General features: G+C 44.0%; 1 protein-coding gene and 1 pseudogene across 1 annotated transcript in view; one reads left to right on the forward strand and one right to left on the reverse strand.

Annotated features, from left to right (window-relative positions):
- The window catches only part of Acadl (acyl-CoA dehydrogenase long chain), a 30,159-nt gene extending 14,504 nt beyond the window's left edge, over positions 1–15,655 (reverse strand). Inside the window, exons 1-7 of the mRNA XM_060368558.1 lie at positions 15,505–15,655; positions 12,481–12,636; positions 10,604–10,741; positions 9,483–9,647; positions 4,486–4,552; positions 1,038–1,202; positions 345–446 (exon numbers count right to left, since the gene is read on the reverse strand). Of these exons, the coding sequence (XP_060224541.1) occupies positions 345–446; positions 1,038–1,202; positions 4,486–4,552; positions 9,483–9,647; positions 10,604–10,741; positions 12,481–12,636; positions 15,505–15,569 (858 nt within the window). The 5' untranslated portion in view covers positions 15,570–15,655. The remainder of the gene's footprint in view (positions 1–344; positions 447–1,037; positions 1,203–4,485; positions 4,553–9,482; positions 9,648–10,603; positions 10,742–12,480; positions 12,637–15,504) is intronic.
- A 4,321-nt stretch (positions 15,656–19,976) lies between these two features.
- On the forward strand, positions 19,977–20,097 carry LOC132648155 (small nucleolar RNA SNORA17; annotated as a pseudogene).
- The last annotated feature ends 1,592 nt before the right edge of the window (positions 20,098–21,689 follow it).

Genomic DNA, 21,689 nt, shown 5'->3' on the forward strand with positions numbered 1-21,689 from the left:
TCAACCTGCCACAGGTTCTCGGGGATGTTTTGTTACAAAAAGCTAAAAGTTCTTCACTTGAGAGGCCAGAGTCATCCTAAAGAAGAACCACAGAAACAGAATACCTATGTTCCTTACTGCTCTCACACTCTGGTTGGACCCGGCTGAGTTCGGTTACTGACTTATCCGGCCACTAACAGTCCCACTTGTTCATATGCAACTTTAAATTATACTCAGGTGACTGTTGTGGGGCAAGATTGACGTGTGTGTATCTCGACATGCATGGCTCTGTCTGTAGTCTGTTTTCGCTCAGTGTCTGACCGGAAGTGCCTAGCCTGAAGAAGGCATCCTTAGGCATTTAATACCTGTGGGAGCTCTTGCATGAGGTAGTAGAAGCCTTTATTCTCTTCCCCTAGCAGGGCACTAGCTGGCAATCGGACATCTTCAAAGAATAGTTCTGCCGTGTCCTAAGAAACACAGATCAAGCAGAGAATGAGCGCATTCATTTACAGTAACCCAGTAACGTTTACAACGTCCACTGAAGAAGAAACAAAGAACAAACTGGAGTGAATTTGGAGACTGAACATTAAGTAGTAAGCGATAAATCAGGGAGTTTTATCTAATTCCATTTCACTTCACAATCTGTGGCTTTCTCACTGCAATACACTGCCTTTTAGGCTTTGGCGGTGTCTGGTTCTCTATCTAGGTCCTGGGAAGTTAGAATTTCCTACACAGAGCAAACAAAACATGTTTTCTGGTAATATATACCAAAGTACTGTTATTATCTCATTAACATTCTAAATTTCACAAGCAGACAGCTTCTTACAATACAGCTGACTTTCCCATTTCTAAAGCAGGTATTCCAAACACCCTGATTCCTTCCCATTGTTGAGCGTGGCAGAAACGGTGGCATGACTAAAAAGACGTCTCCTCTGCCCTTTCTGAAAACATGCCCTGCAGTCACCTCAGGAAGATGCCACGAGTCACGCTGTATGTCGACTCTCCAACTGAGAACACACGGGATAAGCCACCAGAATCTGATTGGTGCCATGACTTACCTGGGCTTTCATTCCCATCTTCTGTAGCTTCCGGCCCTTGATAAATCCTTTCATTCCATTTTCCACCAGAAAGAGGCTAATGCCATGGGCAGGCGAGCGAGCCTCACGGTTGGTAACAGCCACCACGATCACAAGGTCACTTAACCAGCCATTAGTGATGAAGACCTGCAAAAAATTCCAAATATCCTATGAAGCTCGGCCCTATCCAGGTCTATGTGCAAGCTCCTATGGGGGAGCATATGCCAGAAGACTAGAACAAGCAGGAGAAATGTCCCATCTCTGCACACACAGGCCGGCCTCTGCACTGCTGAGGCTAGTAAAGAGCAACGAGTCTCCAGGGCTTCCATACCGAAGTGTCCGCGTCTCCCCACTACTCACGCGATAAACAGCAATAGGAAACTATTTTGTCTCTACAATAAGACCAAATCCCCCATTCACTTGGCAACCTGAATTCTGGAGGGGAGTTACAGATAGAAAAAAGGGAATTTGTTTTCAATGGGAACTGTACTCTTAGACTGATCCGTTTTTGAAACGACAGTTTTTGTTTGTAAAGAGGGACTACTTCTTTCAAGATGGCCTACATAAGGAAAGCATTATGGTTAAGCGTTGGGGGTGGGGGTGGGGGAAAACAACAAGCTAAACAAGAAATATGAGCTGATGATCTAAAGCAATTAATAACTGACACCTTATTCTGCACCTTGCCTGGGCTACCTCAACCGCTGTGGCTTAGTCACCCACGGAGACTCCAAGGCTGTCTCTTCTTCGTTTTTATGAGACAGCATCTCACTAATCCGCCGGCCTGAACTTGTGATGTAGCCCAAGCTGGCTTGAAATTTAAAACCCTTCTGCTTCAGCCTCCAGAGTGCTGGGAATAAAGAGAGTACAGGAGTGTACCTCCATGCCCAGCTAAGCCACATTTCCTGATACGGTCTACTGGAATCCAGAAAGTGACTCATGAGCAAAGCCTGTCTTTCCCACCCAGGTCTGTGATCCAACAACGAATATGAACTTATCCTCTACTTCAGCAGACGTCTGTCATCTGTTTCACATTCAACTCCGCATTGTTTGTTCTTTCTGGTCCATTTTTACTGTTCGAGTCGATTCACTTCCTCTTCTACCCTGGCCACTAACTTTTTCCCCAACCCTCATCAGTTCCTGCACAAGGTCCTAGGACAGCTCTCACTAAAACTCCATCACCCATCACATTCTCCGAGGGGACTAACTGCCAATCTGATCATGCCAAGTCCACACTCCAACACCTAGGAACAGCTAGGCTTACAGATAAACCCTACCGCTTTGAGCAAGCATACAAAACTGCTAACAAAAGATGGTAGCTGACACCTCCTGCCTTGTCTCTCATCCTATATCGCTTCTACTTCCTGCTGAAGCGCTTGCCTCAAACATTCCAAACCCTTCAGGTTCTATGAGTCTCTGAAAATCGCATTCCCTCCACCATGCAGGCCCTGTCTGACTCTGACAAACTCAATCCTACTCATCTTGGACTAAGCTCAAGTAGCACGTCATCTAATTAGCGCGTCATCTAAAATTCTTCTCGGTCTTCCACAGTGAGTTAAGTACTCCGAATGCACCATAAATTCATAACCGCGGCAGGCTGAGATGAGCTGCTTTGTTTTTTACAGGATCAAAGCCAGGGCTTTGCACATACTAGGCCCATATGGTACCAGTGAGCCATTTCCACAACACTTAGGTAACTGCTTCCTAAAGTGTGTTTGAATGATGTCAGTGCTTCGTGACAGTCTGTAGAAGGAAATTTCCTACGATAGAAGATACAGTGTCTTCGGCTCTTGGAGGGTCACAATGCACACTGCATATCAAAGAATGAGAAGTTCTCCACATTTTCCCAAATTTATTTGACACCACAGCTACTATTTTTCCTGTACAGGAATGACCGATGTCAGAAAACAAACTGTTACTTAGACATTGATAGCATAAAAATCAGATTTTTAGAAACCTGACAGTTCTACAATATTATTCGATTTTGTAAATATAAACACATTAGCTTAAAGCAAATGGGAAATTTAAAAAAAAATTGAATAAAGTAAATACAATATGGCTGTATATGCTTGTAACGCCAGCTCATGGTTAGATAACACAGGAAAATCATGAATTGAAAGTCATCCTGTGCTCCATAGCAAGACCCTATATCTCAAACAAAAGAGCAGCCCAAATAATTACAAAGCTCCCCTGACCCAAAGAATAAAATTTAGCACGTAAGAAACCATGTGCTCAAATCCTTGCACCAAAAAAAAGCAACCAAATAAGAAAACTCATCCACAAACAACACCCCCCCTTTTTAACAAAAAAAAAAAAAAAAGAAAGAAAGAAAGAAAGAAAGAAATATCTCTCCTTAACATTTAGTCAGCTGGAACATTTCTTCTCCAGGATATGTTTGCTCTTGAGCCTCCTGAACCTGTCTGAGGAGCTCTCCAAGGGTATCAATAAGCCAATTCTCAGAAGTACTGGAGGGCTCTTGAACCCTATCGCCTGCCCTTTCATCTCTTAAGTTTTCCTGAAACCCTTTCTGATACATGTTTGAAATCTTTCCTCCCAATCATTTTTTCATCTTATTATTATATAATATGCGTAGGTGGTTTTGCGGGCTTGTATGCCTGTGCACATGCATAGAGTACCCATGGCAGCCAGAAGAGGGCCTCAGAAGGAAGTAAGTAAGGACTTACAGCCAGTTAGAAGCCAGCACATGGGTGCTGGTCATGGAACCTTGGTCCTCCAGAAGAACGGCCAATATTCTTAACTATTGAGACATCTCCCCATCTTCCTCCTAATCTTTTTTTTTTAATAAAATTTACTTACTTGTTTGTATATATATGTGTGTGAGGTATCCTCCTCTATCACTCTCCACCTTGTTATTTTAAGGCAGGGTCTTCTTTCCTTAAACCTGAGGCTTCCATTTTTCACTTAGGCTAGTAGCTAGCAAGCCCCGCTGATCCTCTTGTTTCTGTCCCCTTCGGTGCTGGGATAACGGTCTGTATAAAACCACATCTTTTTATGTGGGTGCTATGATCCATGTCCCGGTCCTCACACTTTCACAGCAAGTGCTCTTAACCTCCTTCACCCAACTATTCAGCAGCAGCAAGCTCACAATCGTTTGTCCCACTTTGGAGCAACGATCTCCTCCCCCTCCCTCCCCTTCTGTCTGTCAAGAGTCACTTGGAAGCTAAAAGCACATTCGCAGTATTTGTGGAGGGTCAAGCCCAACAGGAAACACAGAAGAGGTTAGCTACAGATTCTGCCATATAAAAACTGTAAACCTCTTACTATCCTCAAGACTCTGCAACAATTCCTGTATTAAACAAGCCCTTAGGTTGATCATATCATCAACTACGTACTTGTTGGTATAGTTTTGAGACACTGGTACCCATGGCCTGCTTAGAGAGAGAAGCCACCCCTGCCCTCTCTTTTCACAAACCTTGCTTCCATTGAGAATCCAATCACTCCCAGATTTTTTGGCATTTGTTCTTACTCCTTGTAAGTCACTATAATGGAAAACAAACATCAATCAATTGGTAAACATCAAATTACACAAAAGCTATTGTATAGAACAGCATATATTAAAAATCCTATTAGGAATGTGCCCAGAATTACACTAAAAATAATTAATATATTGTAAAGATCTTACATGAATGAATACACAAACTTTAAATAAAACTAGCCAGACTGTACGTAATTCACAGAAGCCCAACTATATTTAAGAACTCCAAACTAAACTGATGACATTTCATTTCAAGGCTTGCTATCTCCCTAAAGTTATGAATCACCATGTACTTACCTGTATTGATAACTGCGAAAGTTTGGTTTCTTTAGAAAACACAGAAACACTGTAAGAATATGTTTTTGTTTGAATGTCAGGTTTGGGGATAAGGGGCTGCTTCACAGCAGTTGACCATGATTTGCCTCGTGCTCCAGCAGAGGCGTGGTTTTGCCAGCTGCAGACAGTTTCTGCAATTGTGTGATGTTAGGAATTCTGGGAACTTTTCAGAGGGTATGTAAATACTAGGGCCCTGATAGGTGCGGTGGGTGGTTATTGGTCGTTCAGGGGGGTTGTTGGTTCGTTGTTGGTTGTGGTTTTTTTAAGCAGCTGTGTGCAAAGAAAAATACAAAGAATTAAGATATCCTGATGGCGAAGATTAAACTTGCCCCAAGGAACGCTATGTTCCTGATCAGCAGGAAACTTTGCCCCCTTTCTGACCCATGACTTTATTCAGGGATCTCTTTTCTTTCCTCTCTATCTTGTTTTCGCTCGTTATCTATTGTTGGGGGTTGAAAGGATGGAAGAAAAGAGGTGGAGAAGAACCAACAAAGAAGCCAACAGCAGCTATACTTTCCTGCCTTTACTTCTATTGGTTCCTAACACTGTCTTCTCATCAACAATGTGAGTGTTTTAAAAACAGGGTAAGCAAGAGTCAGATGGAAGGGGAGGAGAACCTTCCCTATCAGTGGACTTGGAAGTCCACTGAGGGGCATGGGAGATGTGGGAGGGAGTCTGGGATTGGGAGGGAATGAGGGAGAGGGCTACAGCTGGGATACAAAGTGAATAAACTGTAATTAATATAAAAAAAAATAAAAATTTAATTAAAAAAAAAAAAAACAGGGGCCGGAGGGATGGCTCAGTAGTTAAGAGCCCTTGCTGCTCTTACAGAGGACCCAGGTCAGCTCCTCAGAACCCACATGGTGGCTCACAGGGATCCACTAAGTCCAGTTCCAATGCCCTCCTCTCACTTCCATGGGTACCTGTCAGACACATGGTACACATACATACATATAGGCAAAATAGTCATATACATAAAACAAATTTAAAAAAAAAGTTAAAACATCTTTCAACTGCTGTCCTCCTAACAAACCAGAGTGTATCTTTATGGATACTTGTACTTAAAGTATGAAAAGGGGCTGGAGAGACGGCTCAGTGGTGAAGAGCACTTACTGTTCTTCCAAAGGACCCAAATTTGGTTCCCAGCATTAATATCAGGTGGCTCAAAACCACCTGTAGAGCCAGCTTCCAAGGGACCCCAATGCCTTCTTCTGACCCTGTGGGAATTTAAATTCACATGTACACACCTACCCACACATATTTACACTTGATTAAAAAATAAAAATAAGGGCTGGAGAGATGGCTCAGCGGATAAGAGCACTGGCTGCTCTTCTCAAGGTCCTGAGTTCAATTCCCAGGAACCACATGGTGGTGGCTCATAAGCATCTATAGTGAGATTTGGTGCCCTCTTCTGGCCTGCAAGTGTACATGCAGACAAAACACTATACATAATAAATAAATCTTAAAAAAAATAAAAATATTTACAAAATAACAGTATTCAAAGGAGAAAATTATTTATTTACTTTTGGTCTTTTGAGATAAGATTTAATATGTAACTTGGGCTGTCCTGGAACTAACTACATCGCCCAGTCTGACCTCAAACTAAAGATCCTCCTGCCTCAGTCTCACAAGCACCAGGATTTTAAGTGTGTACAATGAGACCTGGTCTTCAAAAATAACTTATCGCCTGTATGAACATTCTTAAATATACCCTTCCTATATTTTCAATGCATACAAACACACATATGTAATTTTTAAATAAAATTAGAAACATGATTTTGATCTTAATATCTAGTATTTTTCTATCAGAAAACTTTTTGGTTGTGTTTTCTGTTTTTAAGACAGGGTCTCTCTGTTATGTAGCTCTGGCTGCCCTGGAACTTGCTTGTCAACCAGAGATTCACCTGTCTCTGGTTTAATGGTGTGCACCACACCCAGCTCTGTAAGATCATTTTTATTTATATAAGCGCACACATGTGCGCATGCACAAGCATGCCACAGAGGTCAGAGGCCAACTTTTGGGAGTCAGTTTTCTTCCACCACGTGGCTCCCGAAAGGATATCGAACTTACATTATCAGGCTTGGCAGGAGGCATCCCACCAGCTCAAGCATAGGCTTGTAATTGTCATTAATACTCTACAACAGTGTATGATTAATTCATGTTACATCATTGTACGTGATCCTTGTATTTTCATACCCCACAGCCCTTAAAAATGCTTTTTATATTAGATAATATTCCCTGCCATCCCAAAGATACCAGGTCCTAACCCCTGACACCTACACTACATTATACGGAAAAGAGATCTGACAGACATGACAAACTTGAGGGTTTTGAGACAGAAAGAGTGTCATGGATTATCTGGATGAGTTCTAAATATTACAGATATCCTGAGGAGAGGGGCAGAGAGAGAGAAGGGGAGGGCAATGGGATCCTAGGCAATAAGCCAGCGAATGCTAGGAGCCGCCAAGAGAGAGAGGCAAAAAATGAGTTCTTCCCTTTACTTTCTGGAGGGTATATGGCCCAGATGATATTCTGATTGGGTCTAAAGATACCAATAGTGGATTTCTAGCCCTCAGAAATGTGAGAGAAGCTCATTTAAAGGCTAACTAAGGTTGGATTCTAATGTTATTTTCATCATTAGTATCAGTTCCTAAAATCTGTACATGGGTTCTGAAAAGTTGTTCCAGAGACTGGAGAGATGACTCAGAGGTTAAGAGCACCTGCTCCTTCCTCTTGCAGAGGACCTGGATTCCATGCCCACCATCCACAGCAGGCAGTTCACAACAGCAATTCCAGCTCCAGAAAACCCAGTGCCCTCTTCTGGCTTCCATGGTCTCTCTCTCTCACACACACACACAGAGAGACAGACATACAGACAGACACAAAAAAACAAGAACAACAAAACTTGTTTGTTCCATACAGGGATATAACCAGGTAGGTAATAAGGGTAATGACATAGGTTAGTGTCTTGTCCTGAAAGCTTTTCAGGGTATCCATGAAACACTGAAAATGGTTTCAACATACACAACCTCGTAACACGACAAGAACACAGACTCTCAAATCTTTGATTATTACCTCAGTTTCCCTGATTCTGACACTGAGACTAGAGATTTTCACAACATCACAGATCTGGTGTCCTAACAAACACAATGCCTTCAACAGTTTGCTGTATGTGCTTCTTTCTCATTTTCTCTTTTCTCCTAACATGGGGACCATAGTAATTCTTTACCTTACATGACTTTTAATCACCAAGTGAGAATTTGTGTGAGAAATCAACGTGAGAACACTTACAAAACCTAGAGCATCACTAACATACATAGGCAAATACAACCAAGTCGCCTGTGAACACAGAAGGGGAGGGGAAAGGGCCGGTGAGGTGGTTTTTCCAGCAACGGCAAGCATTTCAGCAACATTCCTATCATCTTCAGGACTGTGTGTATGTAAGCATGCGCGCCACAGCACGCACACCATGTAGAGCCCACTTCCTGCTTCCCTCTTCATGTACACTGCAACTCAGGTTGCCAGGCCTGTAATACAAGCAAGCGCTTTTACCTGCCGAGCCACCTCACTGGCCCAGCCACGGCAGGCTTTCGGCGGAGGCCGAATCTAAGTTAAGAATAAGTGGTTAACCCATCTCCCCTGACACAAGGCAAAGTAAACTGTCCCATCTATTCTGTTCTTTCCCTCCCATACATGTGTCCCGCTTCTCAACATTTTGGCAGTCTTCTTCATTCAGAAAATTTCTAGTTTTGCACTCTCTTCCCTTTGAAATGCACAGCCTCCAGACCTGTGTCGAGAGTCCCAAATTAGCAGGTTTAACAGTCTGCTCAACACACCCCTCTTAAAGGTGTGCACCCGCGGAGCATGATGGTGCACACCTTCAATCCCAGCACTTGGGAGGCGGAGGCGAAGGCAGGTGGCTCTCTGTGAGTTCAAGGCCAGCCTGGTCTACAAAGAGAGATCCAGGAGGACGGCCAGGGCTGTTACAAAGAGAAACCCTGCCTTGAACAAAACAGAAAGAAGAACAGATACACCATGCTGAAGACTCACCCCATGGCCTACCACTGTGTTTTCATTTCACCACGCAGGTATCTCAGACACAGCACCGATTAACAACTGCTGTGCCATTATTTGCCTTGTCCTCAGGCTGCAGTCTCACACTGTGAATCATGCAGTGATCCCCTTCGTCTGTACAGCTCAGAATCATTTATAAAGCTCACCTGTCACCTAGTACCCACAGAGACTTGGGGAAATGGTTCCAGGACCCCCATTCCCAGATAACAAAACCTACAAATCATTGCATACCACTTACGTGTATCTTCCCACACACTTTAGATTTTAACTTCCAGATTATTTATAGAATCCAGGCCAACGGAAATGCTCTATAGATGGTTGTTATCCTATGCTTTCTAGGAAATAATGACAAGAAAAATGTGTACGCTTTCAGCACAAGCGCAATTATTTTTTTTTTTCCCCAAGCATTTTCTATCTGAGATCATACAAAGCCATGAATGGAGAGCTGTGGAGTGCACTTAGCCAAGGTCTTCTGTTAGGACACTGCTTCTAAGAACACAGAAGCCGCGAACCATGGACTCACCTTCCGGCACCAGGCTCTGTCATTGCTATGGCACCGATACACTTGCCTGCGGTCATCTGGGGGAGGAAACGCTCAATCTGCTCTTTGGTGCCATAATGTGCAATGTAGGGCATGACGATGTCCGAGTGAAGGCTGAAGCCAGGGCCTGTGCAATTTGAGTATGCCCTTAGAACGCAGAGAGAGGGAAACGGAGCCGTGAGGTAGCTGTGTGGCTGCTCTGGGTTTCTTTAAAAGAATTACCAGAAGTGTCACTGTACTGCAAGGTAACAGTACAGTATGCTTTCTCATAAAGCCCCGACCTTCCCAAAGGCCATCTCTGTTTCTGCCGACCCTTTAATTAAAGGTTCTAACATAGTAATGGTGCTCAGCAGCCCCTCCATAGGTACTCACTTGATGAACGAAGAGATAAAATACTCAACACCCACAGGTAATTACATTACCCTGCCAGAGCAACTGTCTTACCATTGAGGACAACTTGGGGATATTCTAATGTAACTGAAGCCAATTTATGAACTTTTTACTTTATCATTTCCCTCGTAATTTTTTGGGATTAAGCCCCGCTGCTTACAATCATTTTAAATTACATTCTTAAATAGATGTAAAATATTCCGCATCAGTTATGTTACATAACTTACGTACGCATCCTCTTCCCACGGCAGTGCATTTAGACTGCGCCACAATTTAGGGGTTACAGTCGGCCACAATATTGCTCTTTTCCTAACAAACTACGTTCTTACAGTAAATTCCCCTGAATGACACCCTGGCAGGAACACATTCATTCACCTTTCATACACTTAAGATTTAAATCCCAGAAATAGTCTTTTTTTTTTTCTTTCTTAAATCTGAATGCAACTAACGGTGAATGAATGTGTTACTTTCACAACTATCTTGTCACTCCTGGGTACCAAGATTTGTAATTTTCAAATTTTGCAGATGAGCACATAAAAGGATTTAAAAACAAAACAAAACAAAACAAGGAACAACCTCCTATATAACGAAAGTGAGTACACACACGGTGTCATCTCCCATATTTTACACTGAATTTTCGTTCTTCCAAGAACCCTAGAAAGTATTTTCACTATCACAAGGCGAGACTCCACTTTAAATGGCTCCATACTTACTGCTCTTCCCACGTGACTGCGGTCGAGAACAAGTCCCCGCCAATGCCGCCATGTTTCTCGGCAATGTTGATGCCAAGTAGTCCTTGCTTGCCAGCTTTTTCCCAGACCTCTCTACTCACTTCTCCAGCTTTCTCCCATCTGCAAATAGCAAATCTCAAGTGAGACAAACTTCCTAGAGATTATGCAAACTAGAGATTTGTGCAGAAACATGTCCTTAATCTGAGGTAACTGATGACAATGGCCATGGGCATTTTGATGTGTATCTGGCTGTGTGATGTCTCCTCTTTTTCTCTTCCTTATTTTTGCCACCTTTTGCTTCCTCCTGACCTTTCTCCTAGACCTATCATTTATTCCTGCTGTTATCATGGGTAGTTGATACTCTAGGGAATAAGCTTAGTTTTACCACAGCGACATGAAATTTTCCCTCGTAGGACATGTAAATATTTTCTACATAATTCCAGGCCAGCCAATACAACACAGACCTTGTCTCAAAAAAAAATAAAAAAATAAAAAAATTCCTACAAGCTGTTCTTACAAAATACTTTAAACCCATTTGCAATGTAGTAAAATTAGTGAATTTTGAAACACAACAAAATTCTATTTTAATACATTAATTAATTTTTTTATTCAATAATAAAATGATAATCGAGAGACACCAGCTGGGGGACTAAAGAGATGGCTCAGTGGCTAAGAGCACTTGTTCGTAGTGGGAGTTCTGATGTCTTTAAAAACTCATTTATGTTGTATAAACATGTTTTTTTTTTCCAGGTGTAAGATATGGGGCTGCTTTTGCTTGTCCATAGCAGCAGACTATTTGCCTCCTGTGGGCTCTGAGAGGGATGTGATCTTTGCCTGCTGCAGACAGGTTAGTTCTGAGGACTCTGAGAGGGAATAAATGCCAGAGCTCTGGGAAAGAAGGCTGCTGCTGCTCCCCCTGCTGCTCCTGGTTGCTGTCGTTACAGTTTGGGGAGAAGATGTTGGAGCTATCCTGAAACAAAGATTGGACTTGCCCCAAGGAACCCAGCGACCCTAACCAGCAGGAAGCAGATAAAGAGAACACGCCCCCTCTCCCCACTAACCTTCTTTCTCTCCTACCTTCTTGTTGGAAGGAATCAGGGTTGAAAGGAGGGAGAGGTATAAGAACCCCAATAAAGTAGATTTAAAAAATTAGACACCAACACTTCTTTTTCATGCACAGGGCCTGGGTTCAATTCCTAGCACCAATAGGGTAGTTCATAACTATCCTCAACTGCAGTTCAAGCATGCATAGGATGGATACACACACACACACACAAAATAAATATGTAAGACTTCTTAAAAACAGTATCAATTGTAAAAATATACAGAGGCGGCCAATGACCTACCAAGTTTCACTATGCTGACGTATTTAATATTTACATAGTTTAATTCATTTGTAACATAGAAACAGACTGAAATGAAGGACGAATTTGTCACCTAACCATAATTCTTATCTGTTTGTTTGGTTTTTGGTTTTGTTTTGTTTTGTTTGTTAACATTATTTTTAGGCTTCTTTGCAAATCCACAAACTCTCTCCCTCTTGAATTTTAAAAGGCCAAATGTGGCAGCACAAGCTTTAGACCCCAGATACTTGGGCAGGTGAGGAGAAAAGTGTTGTGCCTAAGAATTCAAGACCAGTTTAGAGAATACAGTGATATATGAGGTCTCAAAATATAAAATAGGTAAAATTAATAGTAGTAATAAAATACTTATAAAACCCCAAAATCCTACTAGAACCTCAACGTTACTACAGTGGGGAGCCGTGACCGGGCAGAGGAGGCAGTTTTTGTGTCCCCACGAACGCCAGGAAGCGGACCTTTCCATATGTTACACTTCAGCAGGGGAAGGAAGGCACTCACTCTGTGTGGTACGGAACCACTTCTTCTTGAAAAAATTTCCTTACGCTCTCCCGAAAAATGTCGTGCTCCGAGGAAAAGATTCTTCTGATTCCGATATCAGTTAATTTTTTAGCAGAAGGAGTTTCCAGCCGAGCCTCTGCTCCAGAATGAGAACACCTTAAAGGCACATAAATTAAGAAAATTAAATCAACGGTTATTCTTTCACTTCCAGGTTAACGCCAGTGAACAGCATGGAGCCCTGAGACACGCTTTCAATGGGATCTCTTCACCTCCCAGGCCCTGTCTCTGAGCCCTCCTTCACCTTCCCACCACAGCCGAAAAGAGAATAGCGCTTTGTCAGAATTCAGCTGCTTCCATCTGGAAATCTGTAAGGTGGATAACACGTAGTAGATCTAATCACAGGCTTGAGTTGAGGTGAAATACAGTGCTCCCCAACAATGTATGGACTAAATTGCAGAAAACTCAAACTGCACAACAGAATAGTAGTGGTAAATTTTTATGTTGCATGAAAGTTTTAAAACAATGCAAACCCTTCCAAAGTAGCATCATATTCAGAATCATAACTCCAAACGGCAACAGCAAAAGATATTGAACTGTACCAATGGCACTGACACATTGGAGTGTCCATTAAAATGCCCAAGAAAACTCTGTGTGGGTTTGTCTAGAATTCTTCAGGATCTTCAGCTGACACTTCCCTCTCTCCTCCATCCTCTCCTTCTCCACTCCCCTCAGGAACAAAAACTGACTTCTTCTCGGTCCCCTTAGCTCAACTGTACTCATGATTTTGTTTCTACTGAGGTTGCTTTTCGAAGCAAGTTCCCTTTATACAACTTCAAACTCACATCTGAATAAAACATTTTTTTTAAAGAATAACTGTTGTATTTAAAAACCAAAGTGTGGGTTTTCAAGAACGGGGTTAATTCACTCATCCTGGTGGTGCCTTGTCCTTCACAATGGTGTCACAGGTGATGCCAATGCCTGATACTGTTCTGGTTGATGCATTGAGCATGGCTTGGCAGCTGGACTGAGCAGGTGTTGTGGACCCTTGCTGGCCTCTCAGAGAGAATCACGTACACCTTACATTTGTTCAAAGCAGTTGCCCGTGAACACAAAGCCCACCACCACTGCAGAGCCACATCTTGAACCACAAGCACAAAGAAGAGACAGCAAACTGGAGATGGCAACAGGCCAGATCCTCGTGGGTTACTTCCCACAGAAAGGCCACACCTCCTAAACTTCACTAGAGCCACCAAACGGGGTGGCCAAGTTTTCAAAAGGTCAGGGTGAACAGGGGACAAGAATGGCAGGTGGTCTCACAGATCACAACCGTGTCACATCAACTAGACAAAAGCTCACTTGATCCCTATGCCTGAAATGACTGCTTTCAATTTACTGCTATTACGTGAGCATAGAGTGCAATTGTCCGTACAGATTTTTCATACATTGTTTTTTCCTCCATGTAAAAACAAACAATGGCAAGACTAGGATACTAGGCTTCTAAGATTCACATGGGATCATTTATCAATATATTGAGAGAGAACTTATGTGTAAGTCTGCCTGGGTTTTAAAATGCTACACCCCATAATATGCTAAGGAAAATTATGGAACCTCAGAAAAAGACATGCACAAATAAACACTTCCTGGTTCAGTTAAAGGTGCTTAAAGGATATGCACGGGACAGAACCGGAAACATTTGCATGGCAGTTAAGCTTGCTGAAACATCTATTTTCAGTTTTGAGACACCTGTATTGAGTAAGTCAATAACCTTCAGGCTAGTCTGTATTGTTCTTTGCCTTTTAAGTCAGTCACTGAGTATTTCAAACCAGGCTTCAAATTCATGTGATCCCCTGGCCTCTGCCTCCAGTGTGCGTGCGTGTAAGGGGGTAAAGAGGGGGGATTACAGGCATGTATCACCACTTCAAATCCCCATTTACACTTAAAAAAAAAAACAACATACACACAAAAAGAAAAAGAACTAAGTGAAATGAACCACTAACACAGTCAGGAGGGGATATAAGTCCACGCTCTGGGCTCGGCATAGATCTCACTCCATAAACGCTGAATCAGACTGCGTTTCAACAGGATCCTTGGCCCTTATACTCATAAAAGTTTAAGACACCTGCGATGCGAAAACTATAGCTCCTGACTCATTGACCATTTTCCAATATCCTCTCAGAACGTCACATCTCCGGATGTCTTCGGGACACTGGCAAAGCACTCCTATCTCAAAAGTCTTTGGAACTTTCCCAAGTCTCGCCAGGCCGGGGAAGCATGACCACAGCACTTTATTGCACCCCACAACAATGTGCCAATTAGATCATTTAAACGCCCTGCCACCCTAATTAAGGAAGCTTTGAGCTTCCAGTTTGTTTTATCCAATGAATGGATCTCAGGGCAGGTAAAGAACTTTTGATCTCGGTATAAACACTCCCTAATAGTGTCTAAAGCTCTTGGAAGCTGCCCATTAATCCCTCTACATTTAATTAGTTTAAGGATTTGCTAATAAATCTACAGCTAATTTATCAGATGGGAAGTAGGAATTACTGCTGCTGCTCAGGTCTTCCGCCGCCCCCCCCTCCCCCCCTCCCCCCTCCACCTCCCCCCCCCCCCGCACGCAGAGTCCCAAGTTCACTGTCGGTTTGGCAGTCCCCAGCCTCAGTTCCAACTGGGCTAAAGGTCGCAGCTACTTGGTGACAGCGCGCCGGAGGGGTGACCGCCCCCGCCCCTACTTCAGGGCAACTCTTTGAAAGCCAGTTCCCCGACACGGTGTAGGACACGGGGCGGGGCCCGACCCGGGCTGAGCAGTCGGCAGAGTCTCGGCTTTGGGGGCGCGGCGGCCCGCGGAGGGGACGGGATGGGGACACCCTGAATTCTCCGCGCACGGCGGGCAGCCCCAAGTTCCGGAGAGAAGGCCCCTCTCCTTCCTCTGGCCGCGTCTCCCCAGCTCGGCCGCGGCGCACCACACCCCGTCCCAAGAACCCCGAGATCCCGGCTGCCCGCATCCCAGGCTGGACCCGCACTCACCGGGCGGGGGGCGCGGAGCGAGCGCCCAGGGCGCGCAGGGAGCGGAGGAGCAGGCGCGCGGCCATGGCTGGACGGAGGGCGGCGGACGGGACTCGCGGGCTCTGCGGCCGACGAAGGCGGGCGGCGGCCGGCGGGACGGAGGGGCGGGCTTCGGGGACAGCCAACTGCGGGCCGCAGGGCGGTGCCGCCGACTCGGGCGGGGTCTGCGCCGGGCCCTGGGCGTACCCACCGTGCGCCCTCCCTGCCCCGAGGCGGCAAGGCCCAGCACTGAAAGGTGCATGAAATTCATCGTTTTCTAACTTTGGAGGGCTCACTTTATACAGACAACTACGTGAATACTGTCTGTAAAGAATCGTGCTGGTTTTGTTTTGTTTTGTTCTTGCAAAAATTTGTAGCCACTCTCTGAAAAAGAAAAAAAGAGGAGAGAAGAGGGGAGGGGAGAGAAGGGAAGGGGAGGGGAGGAAAATATATTTGATACGGAAATTACAATTGGTTCAGTTCTCCAATAGTACTCGAACGTGTATACGGGCATTTCCTTTTTGTTGTTTATTTGTTTGTTTTGTTTTAGTTCAACAAAATTTATGGTACTTAGCCTTATGAATTTGACATTTGGTAATGGGGAATACCTGAACTCTAAAGAATGGCCAGATTAGATTCCTAAGGAGGCTGAGGAATAAGACTGTTCTAGGAGAACAGTCACTGAATATGAAATAGTGAAAGTGAAAGATATTTTGTGTTAGAAGTCAACAACCAACAGCTAACAGAAAGTAGGGCGTACAGAAATGTTTAAAGGCAAGTTTTATTACTTCACACCACCAACAATCGGGAAGGACATAAGTCTTTTTTTAATTTTTAGAATATTTAAAGTGCATTTACTTATTGGGTGTGGGTATGGTGTATATACAACTTATCCTGTGTGCACATGCATGTATGTATGTGTATAGACGTGCATAAGGCGTCCAGAAGTCCATGTCAGAAGTCTTTATCACTTGCCCTCCAGGTTTCTCGATTAACCTGGTGCTTACCAGAGATCCACCTGTCTCTGCTTCCCCTGGGGCTTGGCTTACAAACACACCCAGCCACTGAATGGAGACTGGGGATTCAAATTCAGGTCTTCATGTTTGCACAGCAGGCACTGTACCCCAAGGAACCTTCTCTCCAGCCCCTCAGGTTTTCAGGCCCCCGAATTCTCCCCTAAGGCTGCTGCGTCCAATGAGATGTCCCAGCACTTCAGCTCCCAGAATGCTAGCTGTTTCTGTTCTCCACCTTTGCAGGCCCCAGTCTCAATGCCCTTCTGAGGGAAGGCAATAATGACCTTTTACAATCAAACACACACACACACATCATGACTCTCAATTCAGTGTCAAGCAAGGTGGTTTTGTGATAGAACTGTGAGGACCCATCTGGGCTTATTGGGCTTTTAATGATAAGCTTCAGATCTAATGGCACTCCTAGCACATCTTTCTGGTCTATTAGTAGGGCCAAGTACACAGCCAAAGAACATTTATTTTCAAGGCTAAGAATTACTGCAAAGTCCTTAGGAAAATCTTCTGATTTTCGAAGAAAGTGCTATCAGCTTAGACAGAGATCCATCTTATTATAATTACACATTATAATTGAATACGTTATATGCATACACATATAATAAACTGTCTTCCATTGGTCCTTTCCTCAGATGCTCAAATACTAACATTTTGACCAATCTGCCACATATAGAGAGATTTTTCTGAACCATGTGAAAAACTATCGTATATATTATGCCCCCCTTCTCTCCCTGTTATTTCCCAAGAGCAAGGGAATCACCTTAATGATCATAGCACAGTTAGTAAGGATAGACGTTTAGCGCTGAGGTAAAATTCCAGTGTGTTTGTTTGTTGAGACATGTTCTCACTATGGCGTTCTGGCTAACCTACGTAGACTAGGCTGGCCCGAGAACTCACAGCAGTCTGCTTACCTCTGCCTTCCAAGCACTGAGATTAAAGGCGTGTGCCACCATGCCCAATTTAGGTAAAATTCTTTACCTAATTTGCAGACTGTTATCCAACTTCAGCAAATCCCAGCAATACCGGTTCATTAGAGTGAGCTTTGGTACAGACCCATCCTGGCTTGGTGTTTGTCTCCAGCTGCTGGGAATGAACTTGTGCACCTTGTGTGGGCTGGGCATCACTCTCATCCTGAGCCCAGGATATCTTCCTTGTCAAGTCACCATGGTATAAGGTAACCCAGAGCAGTTTAATTTTGTCTTTCTGTGTTCTTTTCTGTTTGTTTTGTTTTTTAGTTTCATTTCCTTTTTGCCCTTCTTTATCCATTCTCTAAAAGTGTCTTGATCTGGTTGGGTTGGGTTTTTGTTTGTTGGTTGTTTTTCAGATTTCCTGGTGGCAGAATTAAGGCAAAATATATGTGATAAAAAAGATGGGATACAGCGGGTGTGACAAAATAAGAAAAGCTCACCAGAAAGGAGAAAGGAAGGGATGGGCAGAAGAACCCGTCTAACTGGAAAGTTTATGTTGGTAAATGCCAGTTAAATAGGTAGGTAATTCCTGGGCAGGGAGTGCAGTGCAGATTTACCTCTGAGACTAGCTGGATTTGACGTTTTCATTTTGGAAATGGAGTAGATTGGTGCTTGCAAAGGCCAAGTCACGTATTTGATGCAGGCAATCACTGGCAGGCAATGGCTGGTGGCCAGGATTTTTATGAGTACTAAATACCAGACCAAGGAGTTTACATTTGGTGTGATAGGAAGTCAAGAGTGCTTATGGCTGAGGAGGGCAAAAATAACTCATTAATTCATTCTTTAATTCCATAAATATTCAGTTTCTTCTAATTATAAAACTATGACCTTGTATATGATAAAATACATGCTTTCAAAGGGACAGTCTTTACCCATGAGTAGCAAGGGCTGGAGAGATGGGTCCGTGGTTAAGAACACTGAACGCTCTTCCAGAAGAGGGCTCAATTTCTAGCATCCTCATGGTGACTAATACCTTCTGTAACTCCAGTTTGAGGGGATTGGAGGTCTTTCATTGGATGGTGAACAATGAAAATGAATAAGAAATGAAGGCAGCCGGAATTGTCAGGAATATGGAGCCAAAAAAATGGGCTAAAGTTCAGAAATTATCTGATTAAAAAAAAGAAGCAAAAAACAGGCATAAAGAGGACAAGGCTCAGCTGGAATTTTCTCTAAGTTTGTTTTATACATGCATATAAAATAAAATAATAATAACTAATATATTTGAAAGAAAAGAATATAATCACACTTAAGGATATGATAAAAAATCAAAGTGATGGCATTAAAGAAAGAGCAGGGCAGTGGTGACCTTTTTGAGTTACCCCTTTGTTCTTTATTTTATGGCATAGTAGAAAACACATGGGAAAGAAAACTCTAGAGTGAGGCTGAAAAAAAATCTTCTCTTGGAGTTTAATCTTTCCGAGTCTCTGTTTCCTTATTTGTAACATGGAAATATTAATAGCATCTACCTCATACCCTTGTTGTGAAGCTAAAACAAGATAAAGTATGTAGAGCATTCATTCTGGGCACAGTAGGAGACCAGTCCACAGTAATGTCATGACTGTGTGTCTTCAGCCTAAATCTAGGAGAAGGAGTGCTCTGCCCAGTTTGCCAGAGAAGCATAAAAAACAGAGAACGTCCTCTGATTCGGTTCCTATTCATCCATTTGGGAAGTGTTTGCAGTGACTGATACTGCTAATCCTTCAAGGACTACCCAAACTGAGCCTGGGATAACGAACTCTCCTCTTCCTTTCTTGTTCTTTCCGCTGGAGAAAAAGACTAGACAGAGAAAGCCCAAGCCTCCTGTGGTAACACTCTTTAGGGAAATGCCAGTCTTAGTATCCTTTAACCCAGAGTTCATAAATAGCACAGGGGATTTTTAAAGTTGACGTTAAAATAGGCTAAAGGACGAAAGAACTTCATTTGTCTATAGTCTAAAACCATGGACTATTTCTGGCTTCATGTGCTGAGCTGGTATAATCAACTGCTGACAATGTGAAACTTCAACCTTTTCATCTTTGGGGGATCGGAACAATTCGATCATCAAGGGTCATCGTCACTTCTAGGCCACGAGGGGTCCAGTGGGTTGACCAAATACTTTAAAAGTTTCATAGCTGTGAAAATGAGTATAACACAGTATCGCCATCTGACAGGTTCGCACATCAAGATAGCAGGAATTTTCAGGAATATGGAGCCAATAAATGGGCTGAAGTTTGTTGGTTTGTGTGATTAAAAGAGATGTAAGACAAGTGTGAAGAGGGCAAGGCTTGGATGGAATCTTCTCCAAGTTTGGAAACTATTGGAGCTCGCCTGGATTTTCTGAGGCCACCTTAAACGCAGGTTAGTTAGAACAGGCCAGGTACGGGGAAACATGAACTTCGTGGGTCCAGCATCTAGCATTTAAGGCGTTGTTTAACTCGAGGGTGAAGAGAAACAGTGCCCGTGTCACGAGATTGCAGGAAGAGCTGGCCCTGGAGGCGCTGCAGGTGTGGCTGCTGTGTCCCCTGTGTGTAGGTGGCAGAGAGGCTGTGTCCAGGCTCAGTGACGTGACCTATAAACATCTGAGTGACTAGTAGACTAACGCTCTCTGATATGATCACCAGTCCAGCTCTGTGCACACCCAGACAGATTGGCCCTAGGGCAGAAGTGATCCAGAGACGAGTAAAAACCCCGTCTGGGGCTGTGGGCTCCACGTGGGTGAGCCCGAGACCAATGGCCCCTGCATGGGGCCACATGGGTGGGCTTGGGTGAGGAAACAGCCTGAGAGGACCACCACTCTGGTGCCTGGAAGGCCTGGCAGGGGGAGGGGCAGACCACGCCCAAGAGGAGTAAATACGTGGTGGAGGAATGAAAGAGAAAGAGAAACAGAAGGATGTAGGCACAATAAAGAGAAACGGAGCTGGAGACTCCAGGACAGTGAGGAACAGCTTGATGTGAGTAGCTGGTGATGCCACCTGGGACCATGGTAGGGTCCTGGTCTGTGCGGCCACCGGGGACCAGGTCTGGGTGTGTGGCCCTGCAGCAGCAAGGGTCTGCTACTACCGAAGGCCAGGTGGCTGTCCCTGGTCAGGACTGCTGCCCGCCCGGGGACGTGTCGATGTCTGAGGGCTGTACAGAACTGGCCCCGCCACTCGCCTGGGCATCTTGGGAGAACTGGTTCCGGTTGCAGGTGTTAGCAGGTGCACCACCCCTGAGGGAGAGCACAGGAGAGCTAGCCCTGTCCTGAAGCACTTCACCTGGCCAGCACAGGACAACTGGCCCTGATGGTTTGGGTGCAGAAGAGCCGGAGCAGGAGAGCAGGCTCTGACCCTTGCTGGCAGTGGCATTGGAGGGGCCAGCCAGGGAACGGCCAGAGAGCTACCCCTGTGGTGTGGGTACCCTAAGCAGCTTAGGTATCTTTCAGTCTCTGGTTCAGATTTCAGGCATTGAATTGGTCCACTCCATCAGCTATCTTATTGATGAACTGCTGGAGTGCATGAAGGGGCCTGTCCTACGGATCCAAACCTAGATGACAGGCCAACAACAGCATATACAAGATGGCGTCATACCAGACCAAGAGCTCACTGCAACGAACATTTGCAAGCAAAGAAGTGTGGACAAAGGGGTATACTGTGGGAGACACATTATGACACAACCACAGCTTCCACAACTAGATTTGTTTTTTTCTCTGTTGGGGAAGGGGAGGTTGCAAGGGTAGAGGGCAGGTAAGAGGGGAGGGAAAGATGAGTAGGACTGGGGTTGCATGATTTGAAACTTGCAAAGAACCAATAAGTTTTTAAAAAGATTGTAGGGAAGATTTCCACATAATGGCGGTAAAACAACTAGCATACAGGTATAATTCTAATAAGTACTTGTAGTTAACATTGTCATTGATGAGAAATAGCCATATTTTGCAGCACAGACAAAAAAAAATCATTTTAATTCAAGAGCATCCTTTTACTTTTAAAACCAGGCATTCTACCTGTAATACTCTTTTTCAGCCCCCATATCCCTCAAATTTGTCTTCAACCCAGAGATTAAAGTCTCCTGCTTAAAGAGTTATCACCATTCCTCCTTAAGTCTTGATTTATGACCCCTCCTCTCCTCTAAGTACTCAAAACCAAACACCACATAGCATTTCAGTGCTACTTTGTTGATGGACAGAGTATTGCAGTGATTTATAGACACAGCTCAGAGT

The sequence above is a fragment of the Meriones unguiculatus genome, chromosome 15 (genome assembly GCF_030254825.1).
Source record: "Meriones unguiculatus strain TT.TT164.6M chromosome 15, Bangor_MerUng_6.1, whole genome shotgun sequence".
NCBI lineage: Eukaryota > Metazoa > Chordata > Mammalia > Rodentia > Muridae > Meriones > Meriones unguiculatus.